We start from the raw sequence: 15,661 nt of genomic DNA, 5'->3' as shown, positions 1-15,661 counted from the left end.
GAATAATTAGCAAATCATTACTGAAAGATAACTCACTGACATTTTCTGACATTTAATTATGTTTAAGATCTGAAATAATGGGATGCGCTAAATTGACAGTGAAAAAATAGATTTCAAAAGGTTGCATGCTTCAGTGTAATTTATTTTAGTGTCTGAAAAATTGGTTTTATCCAAAAATAGTTTGTCTTTTAAAATGGCCAGTGCTAGCAATTAAAATGCAAATAAAAGCCGCTGGTTTACTTACATGTGAAACATATTGAGCAGATCTGCATTAGAAATGGAAAGACTTTCAAATCTGCCTTAAATGTGTTGCACTCTTGATACCATTTTCTGTACTCGCTCATTAGAAAATATCTTACATAGTTTGGGATTGTGGTTAATTAAAACAGGAAAAAAGAAAAGAAACTGAATATCTGAATATCGAAATGTACTGTAGTTGCTACCCCATTTTCATTTTTTTGGTGTGTGAAAAAATTCTGCTCTGATGAGACATTTTATTTAAAATTTTCTACTTTTTCTGACCATTTATTGTGAATTGAGACTATTGTGATGAGTGCTTAGTGTGACAGTGTTGACATATGTCTGATTATTTTAGCATAGATATGTTGTCACTGCATAGGAAGCACAATAAGCATGATAAGCTTTGTCATCTAATTCATTAGCAAAATATTTCACCTCCATTGTGCCTTCAAAGTGTAACAAAATCTGTTTTTCTGGTTTTTTTTTTTTTTTTTTTTTCCTTGTTTGGCTTGATAAGTGTGTACTAGTAATACAGAAATTAAAGTGTAGTGGTACAGCAATACATATGGTACTTGAAATGCTGTTCAATTAATGGCATTTAACCCAATTGAGTTAACCTAATGCTGAGTCACTGTGGTTTAAATTATGCTTAGCAACAATATGAAGAAATGAGAGTGCTACCTATGGTCTCTGTTATAACTACATAGCCCTGCTGCTGTAATGCAAAAGCAGTCATAGGCTGTACATAAACAAATGAGCATGGCTGTGTTACAGTAAAACTTTATGGACACTGAAATTTGAGTTTCATGTAATTGTCACATCACAAAATAATCTTTTTAGGATTTTTTTCAACAGTTAAAAAGTAAAATTCTTAGCTTACATCCTGTACAAAAACAAGCAGTGGGCTGGATTTGGCCCAGCCGTATTTTGCTAGGCTTGATTTGTCTAGTGTTTTTGTGTTTTCAATGTCATTGATTTCTGTCTTAGGTTTATTATATTCTTTTTTCTGTTTGCCTTTAAGACCTCTTTTCTAATATATGCATCATTGCTACACATTTCTTTATAATACCTGCTTTAGCTGTATCTCTTACATTTTGATATGTTGCATTTCAGTCTTGATTCCATTTAAAATATGCTCTAATTTATTTTCTAAAAAGTATTTCCACTTCGCTGCATCTAATATCTTTTGTAACTAATTTCATTGGTTGCTTAGAAGTATGCTGCTTAATTTCCAAACATTTGGAGATTGTCCAGATATCCTTTTCTTGTTCATTTCTACTTTAAATCTATTATAGTTAGAGAAAACACTTTGTCTGATTTGAATTCTTAGGAAATTAAGATTTGTTTTATGAAAAAGATAACATCTGAGGTAAAAAAAAAATTATTCAATGGGCTCAGTAGCAGACTGGAGATGACAGAAGAAAGAATCAGTGAACTTGAAGACAGATTAGTATAAAAATGCTATTTAAGCAACAGAGAGAAAAAAACATTGAAAAAAAAAAAAAACGAGCAGAGCCTTTGGAACCTGTGGGACGATATCAGAAGTCGAATACTCCTGTCTTTGGAGTCTCAGGAGGAGAGGAGAGAAATGTTTATTTGGAAGTACTAGCTGAAAATTGCCCAGATTTGGTGAGAGACATAAATTTACAGATTCCAGAAACTCATTGAATACCAAATACGATAAACTCAGAGAAAATCACTTCTGGATACATCATAATCAAACTTCTGAAAATTAAAAATAAACAAAAATTCTTGAATACAGCTAGAGAAAATGACACATTATATATCTGGTAGAACAATGATTCAGATATATGTAGATTTCTCATGGGAAGCCATGGAGGCCAGAAAACTTTGGAACATCATCTTTAAGATTCTTAAAGGAGTTGTCGGTACAAAATTCTATATCCAAGGAAAATGTCCTTCAGGAATGAAGGGAAAAATGCCACACCTGTGCTAAAAGGAGCACTAAAGGAAGTTCTTTAGGCTGAATAGAAATGATACTAAATGGAAACTAGGAACTTCAGAAATGATGAAAGAGCACCAGAAATAGTAAGTTTTTTGGCAAATATAAAATACTGTTTTTCTACTCTTTAAAATATGCAGGACTGTTTAAATAGAAATTATAACTTTCTTGACTAGAGGTTTATGTTATATAGAGTAGTATATACAAATGAAACAAAGTGGGGAGGTAAAGGGAACTATTTGTTGGTAAGGCATCTGCATTTTACAAAAAGTAGTAAAACAGTAATGCTAAATACACTGTGAAAGATTAGATATGTGTATTACAACCCTGGAGCAACCACTGGAAAAAAAAAAGGACATGTAGCCAAAAGCTAATAGATAAAATGAATGGAATAGAACACAAAACAAAACAAAACAAATCAAATACCCAAAAGAAGGCAGAAAAAGGAGTAATAGAGGGACAAAATCAGGGAAGACAAACAGGAAAAAAGATAATGGTATACAGAAATCCAGCTATATCAGTAATTATAGGAAATGCTAATGGCCTGAATACATCAATTAAAAGAGATTGTAAGATTGGATAAAAAGCAAGAACCAAGTATATGCGGTCTGAAAGAACTCCATTTAAATACAAGGGCATAAATAGTTTGAAAGTTAAAAAGAGAAAAGGAGCTATACTATGGAGTGGCTATATTAATATCAAAGACTTCAGACCACGGCCAGGGATGCCGAGGGACACTATGCCAAGGGTCAGTTCCCCAAGTAGACATAACAATCCTAAATGTGTACCCCCAAAACAACAGTTACATGAAGAAAAACTGACAGAATTAAAAGAAAAAATAGAGAAACCCACAGTTCTATGTAGAAATCTCAACACTCTTTTATCAATAATCAGAACAAGAAGACTGAAAACCAGGAAGGATTCAAAAGACCTGAATAATGCTATTAACATCTTGACCTCATTGACATTTGTAGAGCACTCTATCACCAACAGAATGCACACTGTTTTCATGTGCTTCAGGTTTGATTGTTTCTGCTGACCTATCTTTGAGCTTGCCGATGCTTCTGCTGCTTATTTCTGATCTGTCTTTCCCACTTGGCTACAGATTTCTGTGTGGTGGGAACTGTGTCAAATTCTCCATTTGCTTATAACCAAACATAGGGATTGGCAGAGAGGAATTATTTGGTACCTGTCTGTGGTTGTGCAGCTTTCCAGCAGGCAGCAGGAAGTAGGGACCTTCAACTCAGTGAGAGTGTATTCAAATTTTCTGAAAATAGATGTAGGAGAAATAAAAGATGTGAATATTCCCTGTCCCTTATCTCTGATCAGTTTTGGTGGGATGCTGAAGCCACCCACCAAATGATTTATTTCATAGTGATAACAATGAGGATGGTAGTAACAATGGCTAACGTTGATCAGATTTTATTACCACTCACACTGACTTTCTAATATTATGATGTATGATGAATAGTATGATGTATTATGATGTATTGAACTCATTTATTTCACATAACAACCCAACTTTTATCTCCATTTTACAGATGAAGAACAGAGGCATTGAGAGGTTGATTAATGTATGTCAGTTTATGCTGCCAGTAAGTGGTAGAGTCAGGATTAAAGCTTGGCAGCTTGATTCTGTAGCCTGGGCTCTTGGCCAAAGCATTCTGCTTTCATTAGGCTGGCGAAATGGGCTTTAGGAGCTAATAAGCCTGCAGCAAAACCTTCTTAAAGGTATCATAGAGCAGAGCACATACAAGCTCAGTGTTAAAAGCTAAGAGGATCTGTGATGCAGGTGGGCAAATTGCCTGTGGCTTGTTTTTGTGTGTCTCCCCTTCAGCTAAGAATGGTTTTTACATTTGAAGGGTTGTGAAAAGAAAGAACAATATTGTGCAGAGACAGTATGTGACCCACAAAGCCTGAAATACTCACTATCTGTCCATTTTACGAAAGCTTTCCAACCCCTGCTCTAAGTGAAAAGAGGAGTACAGGAGGGATGGCACATGCAAGGGCCTGGAGACGTTTTTATGAGATCAAGTGATTTACACGGCTGGAGATCAAAGGGGAGAGAAGATTTGCAGAGAACATGAGCAGACAGACATGAAAGATTCCTGTATGGCTTGCTAAGAATCTAGACTTTATCCCAAAGGCAGCTATGCACATGTTTTAACCAAGAAAGGAACATAATCAGGCTTTAATTCTATCAAACATGAAGAAGCAACAATAGTCTATAGGATGGCCACTGTGTGACTTCATATTTAACAAGAATTCCCTTTTCTTTTGAATTTCAAAGTCCCTTGGCTGATTAGTGACCCCGTGCTTGATAAAGGTGATCAGAGAGGTCTAAACTGGAAGGCTATCTTCACACGGAGTGCGTGCCTGCAGACATCTACAGCGCATGTTACTGCTCCTTCCTCTTAGCGACAGCTCCAAGAGTATCTTTTAAAAGAGAGAAATGGGGATCTGGGAATCAAGAGGCCTGGCTCCCAGGCCCTTCTCTGTTCCTGGCTTGAATGTTCTCTGACAATTTTCTTGAGAGGCCAAATGGCCTAGTGGTTAATTGCATGGGCTTATTCTGCAAACTGCCTCTATTTATGTCCTGGTCTGTGGTTTACAATCCTCTCTGCACACTGTAGTCATCTGGGGAATTTCATAAAAACTCTTCTTCCACAGATCCTCATTTATGGATCCTGGACTTGGGTCTGGGCGTTGGTATTCTTTTTTAAACCTCCCCATTGATACCGGTTAGCTGGCAGCTTAAGAGCCACTGTCCTAGTAATTGAGAACACAGACCCTGGGCTAATAGTCCTGGCTGTTCTGCTAGCTAAAATGACAAAGCCGCTTAAAATATTGATGCCTCAGTATTCTCAACTGTAAAAGGAGTTACAAATTGTCCCAACTTCTTGGGTGGTTGTGGGATTAACTGAGGGAGTTCCTCTAAAGCATATGCGTTGGTCTTCTCACCACATTTTCTGCCTCCTCTCTTGCCCTAGATACCCACTAACTCTCATTCTGTTTCAATAGTCTGATGACTCCTTTCTCTTTGAGCGGCAAATATAGGTCAGTCAGCTTCCAACACTAAGATAGCCCTCATTTTCTCCATCCTCATCCATCCTCCCTCATCATGTATGGGTTTGAGGGCCCTTCCATGCTCTCTCAAAGGACTCCATGCACCCTCTACCCTGGCATCTATCTGGGCACTATATCCCTTTTAGAAGGTGATCCATAAATACTGGATAAGTGAAAGAAACCTCAGCTCTTTTACTGCTGATTACGCAGCCAAGTTCATACTTGTCCTTGGTAGTTGTGCTGACATCCCGTGGATTCTACAGCAGAGGCCAGGTGGAGGAGGAGGGAGCAGGTGCCTACTGGAGTAGTGGACCTCTCTTTGAGGTGGTGCTAGAAGGCTCTGCCTTACTCACAGTTCATGTTCAGTTCCTTTTTTATTTTTTTCAGTTCTTTCTCTTGCACAGATAGCCTTAAAGTTGCCCGAGAACAGTAAGTAAAGTAACAAACCTTGAGGAAGAACCATGAAATTAAACTCCTGATGTCCAGTCCTCCCCAGGGTCAAGCACTGAGCTGCTTTTCACAGAGGAGCACACACAGCCCCGCAAACAACCCTGCAGGCTAGGTGTTCTCATCACCAATGAGATTTTGTCATAGCTAGACAGAGGATCACATTGTTGTTTAAGAAATGTAGTAGTCTCACAGGTTTCATTAGTCTTTTGTTGTACCCTGTGGGAAGAGGGATGTACCACTGAACTTCCCCTGAGCTCAGGAGGAATATTTACTAGCCGCTGTATTTTTCATTTTCGATGTATATAGTATATACCGTGGCAACAAATAAAAGTAAGAAGCCAGAGCTACAGACATTCCAGAAGTTAGGGGTGACTTTCCCGGGACAGAGCAGTAATCTCTGCTGTCCAGATGTCTTACAAAATACATTTGCCAGGGCAATTTTGTGATACAGAATACTATCTGCATCTCTATAGTTGCAAGGAAATAGAGATCCCTGGTGTAGTTATAATAGGTTTCCTCTGTGCACACAGATAATCCTAATAACAATCATGTATTGTTGGCACTGTATGGTCTGGATTTTGCAGATGACAGAACTGAAACATTAGAAAGGTTCATGAATTTAACCATGGTTACTCAGAAAGTGTAGAGTAGCACCGGGTTTTCAACATAGACATTTTGTCCCCAGAGTCCACTTTTAACCGGTACGTGACATGCCACTGCCTCTCCTTTCCCACCTCTCCCAGGATCAGAATGAGCATGCTGGGAGCTGTAAGGCATGTGAGGCTATTGGGTACAGCTGTGCACGTTGCCCTATGCATGAGGGCACCCTGCCAGGAGGGCCAAGTGGTAGCTGGAATCCAGCCCATGCTACCTGCTCCTTAACACAGGTGTGTGGCCACCACATCTGCTGGGGGAGGGGACACCTTTTTCTAATTTGCACAAAGATACATTTCCCTTTTAATCGTGGCTTCTTTCGTATTACCCTGTTCTCCCTTCTCAGGTCTCTGCCTTTCTCTAGAACAAGAAAGAGAAAAATGACCAAATTCCAGGTGAGCTGGTTTTCATTTCTGCCATTTTACATGTGACCTCATTTTGCAGTGAGTGGACACATCTTTTTCCCCCTTCTTTGCCAAGGGTAAAGAATGACAGCAGGCATGTAGTATCATTTATGTATCAGGCTCTTGCTTTTGCTTTTGTCCTTTTCTAAAATTTCCTTTTAGTTGTAAATGGGTTTTATTATTTATTTCATAAATAATAGTACAAAAAAAGAATAGAAATTTTAAAATCCTACACCTTATTACCCTGCTTACAAATCTGTTTTTGTCCGTGGTCATTTTTTAAAATATAACTAGTCTTGCAGTAATATATAACAATTTTGAATTAGGCTTTTTATCTGCATAAAATAATAGCAGTTAATTTTTATCATCTAATATTATTGAAGTAAACTGTTGTTATCCCTCTCCCCCCCTTTTCTTTTTCTTTTTCTTTCTTTTTTTTTTTTTTTCTTCAGTTGAGATGGAGTCTCGCTCTGTGGTCCAGGCTGGAATGCAGTAGCGTGATCTTGGCTCACTGCAACCTCCATCTCCTGGATTCAAGCAGTTCCCTGCCTCAGCCTCCCAAGTAGCTGGGATTACAGGCGCCCGCCACTACACCCAGCTAATTTTTTGTATTTTTAGTAGAGACGGGGTTTCACTGTCTTGGTCAGGCTGGTCTTGAACTCCTGACCTTGTGATCCATACACCTTGGCCTCCCAAAGTGCTGGGATTACAGACTTAAGCCACCGTGCCCGGCTCTTTTCTTTAAATTATTTCCAACTCACAAGCTTTTAAGTTCCTGAGGATTCTTGCAGTTTTACATTGCAGTTATCAGTTTTCCTACAAATAATCTTGACTCAAAAAGCAATCTGAGAGAATTTTGATATTATTTGTCCATAATGTTCTAGGGACTCAAAACTAAAAATATTTTCTCCAAAGTGATGTCTCAGGTGGAATACACAAAATATGGTTTTGTCTAACAAGATTATATTGAAGCTAAAGTTGGGGGAAAAAATAGATGTTTTTGTACAAGAAGAGCTGGATTCTTCTTAGTACCTGTAGCTATGTGTTTATATATGTTTGTATGTCTGTGTGTGTTTCATTATTAATTTTATTAGAGTAATACAGGCACTTAAAGTTTTTAGTCATACCATAGGATGTATAGGCACTTTGCATCTGTCACACTATTCATGGCCCCAGATGACTGTTAGAGGGGGACCGTAGAGTCATTTGCACTGTTACCTTGAAGATAAGAGGTTCATGTTCATACAGGAAGATAAGCATCTGGCCAACTCTAAAGCCTTTGCCTTCTGGGTCAAGAGTTTCAGGCGTATCACTGGGGTGGAAAGACTGACAAAAAAGCAAAGCAAATCAAACCAAAGCAGAGTTCTGCATTTAGAGCTGAAGTTGTTATGCTCAGAACTGCAGCCAGAAGAAATATGGGAATGAACAGTTGTTCATTTAAAAATTTAAAATTATCCTACAGCAAAAAGTTGCAAGACAGCAAAGTGGAATGAAAAATATTTACAATGTCCATGGAAGAAAAGACCTCATTGTCCCCCAAATGAATTATTATTACAAAACAAGAAATAGAGATGAACAGCAAATGTGTGCAAAGAGAATGAACTTTATTACTAATAAGTTTGTGAGAATTTTTTTAATAACTGGTTTTTACTTCCCAAATTTACTCGTGAGATTATGAAAGGTTTTTTTTAAAAGCTTTTGTATCCATTGTTGACTAGGATTTATACTTTCTTGGAAGAAGGCTAAGATGGAAGGCAAAAATCTGTCTTGGGAAAACACCTGCCATTATGATTTCAGAACTTTAAAGGTCATTATTCTTCAGCATTGCCATTTTTACTTTTTGCTATTTATTTTGAGGAGATAATCAACAGAATTCCAGAGGCTAACATCAATGCAAAAGGTTGTTTTTGCAACATTGTTCGTATAGGTAACCTCAAACTAAGTATGCATTAGTTGGATCAAATCATTATATTCTAGACCATTAGTTTTCTGAATTACTTTGCAGCCCAGAAATGGGATAGAAGATATGATGAAAATATTAATAATGTAGCTAACATTTGTTGGGTACTTACTGTGTACCAGGCACTGCTTTTCAATGCTTTACATGTGGTCATTCATTTTATTACTAGGACTTTATGGGATAAGTTTCACCATACAAATGAGAAGGAAGGAAACTTGTCCAAGATCATAGAGCTAGCATTGGGCAGAGCGCCCAGATCCAGACACAGGCAGTCAGGCTCCAGAGCTGTGCCTATCACTGCAACAGTCTCCAGATGAGCACAGAGGATGAGCTATATATTTGAGCAGTAAGGATGACTGATACCCTGTAAATCTGGCAAATTAAATAAGTGATGTGTGTGTGTAAATGAGGAGAAACAGGTAGCATCAGTCACTGTTAGAACTAAAGCTTTTGTGGAGCAAATGACATTATTAATACAATTTAAAATATTGGTAACCTAGGGTGCAACAGAGTTCCAGAGGCTTACTTATAAGTGCTAACCAAAGGAAGTAATTTTAAAGTGTAAGGATTTCTTTTCTTGCAGCCCTTTTGGTGAATGGTATTAGCATTAAAGAAGGCAAACAGAAGAGAACTGCAAATTTGATTCAAGTTGCCCAGACTCCAGAACAGCTTCCCATCCTTTACACCTTCTCAGCACTGCCCTTCTTCTGTAAACTTAGTGTGCGTGTGTTTGGTATGGTAGGAGATGGTGACATTCAAGGATGTTGCTGTGGTCTTCACCGAGGAGGAGCTGGGGCTGCTGGACTCTGTCCAGAGGAAACTGTACCGAGATGTGATGCTGGAGAACTTCAGGAACCTGCTCTTAGTAGGTGAGGATGGGTGCTCTTGGTAACTCAACGGCAGTCTCCTGGGGTGTCTTTGTGTGCTCAATTGTTAGAAACTCTGAAGCCCCTGAAATTATTCTCTGAGATTGGGTGCCTGAGAGTCCTAATAATCCCTGTGCAGCACAGACAAGATGTTTCTGACAGCTCTCTCCAGTCTATCCTTGGAATAGTAAATATGGTCCTGCTTCATTGATTTGCCATCTAACAGTTTAGTAAGTTGTTTCAGATAAGTAAGTTTTTTTTTCAGGGCACCAGTAACTGTTGATGAACTTGACTTTTTAGAGGGGTTTTTTAAAAAAAATAATGTATTTGTAAATAACTTTAAACTCACTGAAAACTTACAAAAGGACAAGAATACCCATATAGATTCACCGAGATTCTACCTAGATTCACCTCTAATAACATTTTACCCTATTTGCTCTATCATTTATGTTCATGTTCTTTCTCTCTCCATACATACTTATGTATGTATATGAAAAAATATATATAGTCGTTATCTTTTTCTGAACTTGAGGGTAGTGAATATACCATGACTGTTTTTCTCTAAATACTTCAGTGTATATGCAGAGTTCAGGAGTCCCCAAGTTCCCTCTTACCTCTGATACCAGTTGCAAGATTAGGAGTCCCCAAGACCCAAGAGTATTGAGCCCCACACTCAGGCTCAATAATTCGCTAGAAGGACTCACAGAACTCACTGAAAGCAGTTGTCCTCATGGTTAATGATTCATTACAGGGAAAGGAATCAGATTAAAGTCAGCTTAGGGAAGAGGCCCAGGGAGCAGAGTCCATGAGTGTTCCAGGTGTCGGCTTCCACTTGTCATCTTCAGTGGAGTTGTGGACAGCACTGACTCTTCCCAGCAGTGATGTGTGACGATACACAAGGAGCATTGGCAGCCAGAGAGGCTCATTCGAGCCTTAGTGTCCAGAGTTTTTGTTGGAGCTTAGTTCCCTAGATATGATTGGCCACCTGGGTGGCCGCTCTTAGATTCCAGTTTCTCCAGAGATTAAGCTAATACCACGTGGCTCAAAGCCCCCACTGTATATCAGTTGTTTAATTATCTGGTGTGTGGCCCAAGGCTTCTGGGTAAACAAAAGACACTCTAATTGGGCAGAATATTCCAGGGACTTAGAGATTACCTTCCAGAAGCCAAAGGCTAAATCCAAATCTCTCTTTGGACAAGATTAATTCTTTCCTTTACTGCACAGTCTGTTTTAGAAAAAGAGGAATATTCTCTTACCTATTCTCAGGATAGATATAATGCTTTTATCTTATTTATCATTTATGCTGTAATGTTATCCATAAAGCCAATTATATATATATATTTTATATATATATATATATCAATTTTTTTTTCTATTGAGACAGAGTCTCACTCTGTTGCCCAGGGTGGAGTGCAGTAGTGCAATCTCAGCTCACTGAAACCTCTGCCTCCCAGGTTCAAGTGATTTTTGTGTCTCAGCCACCTATAGCTGAGATTACAGGCATCTACTACCACGCCCAGCTAATTTTTATATTTTTAGTAGAGATGAGGTTTCACCATGTTGGCCACGCTGGTCTCAAACTCCTGGCCTCAGGTGATCTGCCTGCCTCGGCCTCCCAAAGTGCTGGGATTACAGGCATGAGCCACCGCGCCCGGCCTAATTTTATTCTTTAAAGCTTGTTTTTCTCACTCCAGAACAGGATCTAGTCTACAGTCTAGTATAGTTGTTCTGTGTCTTTAGCCTTCTTTAATTTAGAACATTTCCACAGCATTTCTTCGTCTTTCATGACAGTAACATTTTTGAAGAACATTATCACCTCTTCCCTTATTTTTAATAGAACATTCCTAATGATTCCACAAAATTATATTCACATGATCCATGCAGCAGGAACTCTACGTAGGTAGAGTGTGCACTTTTGAGGGAATCACATCTGGAGGCACATGAAGTCATTTGTCCCTCAAAGGTGGTGTTAACTTTCCTTACTCAGTCACGATGTTATGCAGTTTCCCCACTATATAATTACTGCTTTTTTTTTTTTTTTTTTTTTTTTTTTTCCCATTTGTAATCATAGGGTAACACAAGTATTTTCCTGTAGATTTAGCACCCGGTGATGATCTTGCCTTATCTGGTCCTTATCATGACGGTTACAAAATGACGATTTTTCTAACTTCACCTCCACATTTAGCAGCCAGGACCTGCATAAACTTGCAGTCAACAAGAGTCCCCCACTTCTCAAGCATCAATTCATTTGTTATTTGTAGGGATTTGTGAAATTTTTTAAAGGTTTATAGTTTATTACTGTAATTTTTCAGATGTTAAAATTGTCCCAAGTTTGGCCTCTTTAAGCTGGCTCCTGTGACCTTGTAACATGTCCACAATTTTTTTTTTTGAACACTTTCTTACTTTATTGGTAGAGCACGATATTTTGTGCTCATCTGTACTTTGCCTTGGCTCTGCAATTATCCATATTTTGTTTTTGTTTTTTTACTGGGGAATGGTATTTAATGCCAAAGTCTGGATGCTAGGTATGGTCATTGTAGTATCTATGTTTCTTTGTCTCAGAACATGGAGCTAGGATGTGTGTGTGTGTGTGTATGTGTATATATACATACAAATATACACACATATAAATATGTATGCATATGAATAGATGTTCAGTTTATTGCAAAAGAAATGTTCATTACAGTTATACTGAAATGCCATTTCTCACCCATGAAATGGGCAAAAATTAAAAAACGTAACAATATACATTTTTTGGCAAAGCTGTGGGGAATGAGGAACTCTCATGCATTGAAAGGAAGAATGCAAATTGATACAACCCTTAGGGAGGGCAAGATGACAGTATCTAACAAAGCTAGGTATTTCCCCTTCCCCAGCAACCCATTTCTAGGAATTTTCCCTAAAAATAGCCAAGTCCAAAAGAATATTAATAGTATACTACAATTCATTTAAGAAAGAAGGTAAAATAAGTAAATAGACAGTGTGTGGGTACAGACATATATATATACTTATTTTTATAAGAAGAAACACAAGAAGGAAGGTTTAACCAAAGTAATGGCTGGGCACAGTTGGCTCACACCTGTAATCTCAGCACTTTGGGAGGCCGAGACAAGAGGATTGCTTGAACCCAGGAGTTCAAGACCAGCCTGGGCAACATAGGGAGACCCTGTCTCTACAAAAAATTTAGCTGGGCATAATGATGCACACCCATGGTCCCAGCTACTCTGGAGGCTTAGGTGGGAGAATTGCTTGAGCTCAGGAGGTTGAGGCTGCAGTTGTTGTAAGCCATGATCATGCCACTGCATGCTGGCATGGGCAGAAGAGTAAGAGCCTATTTCAAAAAAAGAAAATCATGAAGTTAGTTTCTTAGAGTGAGTGGAAGGTAACAGGGTGGAAGGGATGTGGGGGAGTCACACTTGTCTGTGTATACCTTTTTGTCTAGTTTTGACCAACTGAATGTCATCAAACTTAAAAGCTTTTGCTCTCCTTGCCTTCTTTACAGCACATCAGCCCTTCAAGCCAGACCTAATATCCCAGTTGGAGAGAGAAGAAAAGCTTTTGATGGTGGAGACGGAAACCCCAAAAGATGGGTGTTCAGGTAAGAACTGTGCTGCAGGAACACAACAGCCATGGAGCCCCTTCTAGAACGAGTCAGAACACATCACTTCTCTGTTTAAACTTTCCTGTGGTTCCCCATTTCACATATAGTAAGTTTAAAGTACTTAAAGTGGCCTATTAGGTCCTAAGGTATTTGTCCCCTCAACCTGCTCTCACTTTCCATATTCACCTACTATTGTTTGTTTTTGCTCATTCAGTCTGTTTCAGAGGCACTGCCCCATGATTGCCCCTCAGACCTCTCAATTATGCTTCTGTGTCAGTTTCTTTGACTTGCTTTTCTCTCTGAATGAATTGGGTAATAGATGCATGATCTTTGCTCTCTTCCATTCACCTTGAGGCAGCTAATAGGTGTAGAATAAATCTGTGTAATTGAAGGATATTCTAGAATACTGTTTCTCATCTGATGGATACCTGTTCTGACTGCTTAGCTGTCCTTGGGTATTCATAGATGGATAGCCATTAATCCTAAAAGATAAGAATAGCCAATCAGCTGAAGTAAGTATCAAAAATGACCAATGCCAACATTATAACTGGTCTTCCTCATGCAGCATTTTCAAGTGAGACACGCTTGTATTCTTATGTCCAGCTTCTTATCTTCCCATTCTGTCCCATACTCTTGCCCGAAATAGTCTCTTGACATAGCCACAGTCTTAAAGTAGAATTTTCAAGTTGGACATTTGTGTGAATTGAAACATTTTGATAGTTTCTTGAGTCCTCAAGACTGACATCAAAAGCCACTGTCACAACTGTGTAGCTAAGAATGCTGCTGGGTAAGAAGAAAGAGTCAACAAAAAATTCAAAACAAATTAACTTACTTCTATAATTGTTTGTTTCCATCTTGGTCAAGATTCAGGGTCCTACATGACCCTTGAGAGTAGGAGTTAAACTTTTTCTCTAAAGGTCCCAGTATTAAATACTTTAGGTTTTCCTGGCTGTATGTGCTCTTTGTCACATAGTCTTTGTTTTTCTTACACCACTTTGAAAATGTAGAAAGCACTCTTGGCTCCTGGGTTGTACAAAAACAGGCTGAGGCCATGCCGTGCCAATCTACCTTCCTGATACTGTCAGCTGGAACATAATGTCACCTTTTAAAATACCTCAATTTTTTTTACATATACTAATATGATCATATACCTCATAGTAATGTAAAAATTTGATATGTATATTCTTATTTTTAATATACTAATTTTTCTTCTTTGCCATTACCTTGGGGAAATCCCTCCCAGTCTAAGATTATAACTTGTTTTTGTAAGGGATGCATAATATTCTAGTAAACAAGCTAGTTACTTCCAAGATACAATGGGGGTACAGCCTCTGGGTAAATGCCCCCATTCCAAAAGGGAGAAATCAGCCAAAACAAAGGGACTACAGGCCCCATGCCAGTCTGAAACCCAGCAGGGCAGTCATTAAATCTCAAAGCTCCAAAATCTCCTTTGACTCCATGTCTCACATCCAGGCCATGCTGATGCAAGGGATGAACTCCCAAGGCCTTGCCCCTGTGGCTCTGTAGCATATAGCCCACTTGGCTATTTTCATGAGCTGGCATTGAGTGCCTGCATCTTTTCCAGGCACATTGTGCAAGCTGTTGGTGGGTCTGGGGTCTGGAGGACAGTGGCCCTCTTCTCACAGCTCTACTAAGCAGTGCCTCAGTGGGGATTCTGGGGGCTTCACCCCACATTTCCCCTCTCCATTGACCTAGTAGAGGTTCTCCATGAGGGCTCCACCCCTGCAGCAGACTTCTGCCTGAACATCCAAGTGTTTCTATAAGTCCTCTGAAATCTGGGCAGAGGTTCCCAAGCCTCAGCTCTTGCTATCTGCATACCCACAGGCCCAACAGCACGTGGAAGCTGCCAAGGCTTGGGGTTTGCAACTTCTGAAGCAATAGCTTGAGCTATACCTTGGCCCCTTTTAGCCATGGCTGGAACTGGAGCAGCTACAATGCAGGGTGCCATGTCCTTAAGCTGTAGAAAACAGCAAGGCCCTGGGTCTAGCCCACAGAACTATTTTTCCCTCCTGGGCCTTCAGGTCTGTGATAGGAGGGACTGCCATGACTGGCTCTGAAATGCCCTGGAGGCATTTTCCCCATTGTCTTGGCTATTAACATTCAGCTCCTCTTTACTTAGGCAAATTTCTGAAGCCTTAAATTTCTCCCCAGAAAATGGATTTTTCTTTTCTATCACAGGGTCAGGCTGCAAATTTTGCAAACTTTTATGCTCTGCTTCTTTTTTAAATACAAGTTCCAGTTTCAGATAATCTTTTTGCCCATGAATATGAACATATGCTGTTAGAAGCAGCCAGACCACATCTTGAATGCTTTGCTGCTTAGAAGTTTCTTCCACCAGATAGCCTAAATCATCTCTATCAAGTTCAAAGTTCCACAGATCTTTGGAGCAGGGGCATAATGCTGCCAGTCTTTTTGCTAAAGCATAGCACCAGTGTT

General features: G+C 39.1%; 1 protein-coding gene across 3 annotated transcripts in view; it reads left to right on the top strand.

Moving 5' to 3' along the window:
- The window catches only part of ZNF112 (zinc finger protein 112), a 31,572-nt gene that overhangs the window by 8,360 nt on the left and 7,551 nt on the right, over nt 1-15,661 (top strand). Inside the window, exons 2-4 of one of the 3 annotated variants that reach the window (XM_050768322.1) lie at nt 6,720-6,768; nt 9,480-9,606; nt 13,106-13,201. In XM_050768322.1, coding sequence (XP_050624279.1) covers nt 6,754-6,768; nt 9,480-9,606; nt 13,106-13,201 — 238 coding nt within the window. In that variant the 5' untranslated portion in view covers nt 6,720-6,753. Of the gene's footprint in view, nt 1-6,719; nt 6,769-9,320; nt 9,607-13,105; nt 13,202-15,661 lie in introns of all 3 variants that reach the window. The other 2 variants (XM_050768323.1, XM_050768324.1) reach the window with 2 other exon arrangements.

The sequence above is a fragment of the Macaca thibetana genome, chromosome 19 (genome assembly GCF_024542745.1).
Source record: "Macaca thibetana thibetana isolate TM-01 chromosome 19, ASM2454274v1, whole genome shotgun sequence".
Taxonomy (NCBI): Eukaryota; Metazoa; Chordata; class Mammalia; order Primates; family Cercopithecidae; genus Macaca; species Macaca thibetana.
This window is presented reverse-complemented; position numbering and strand designations above follow the sequence as displayed.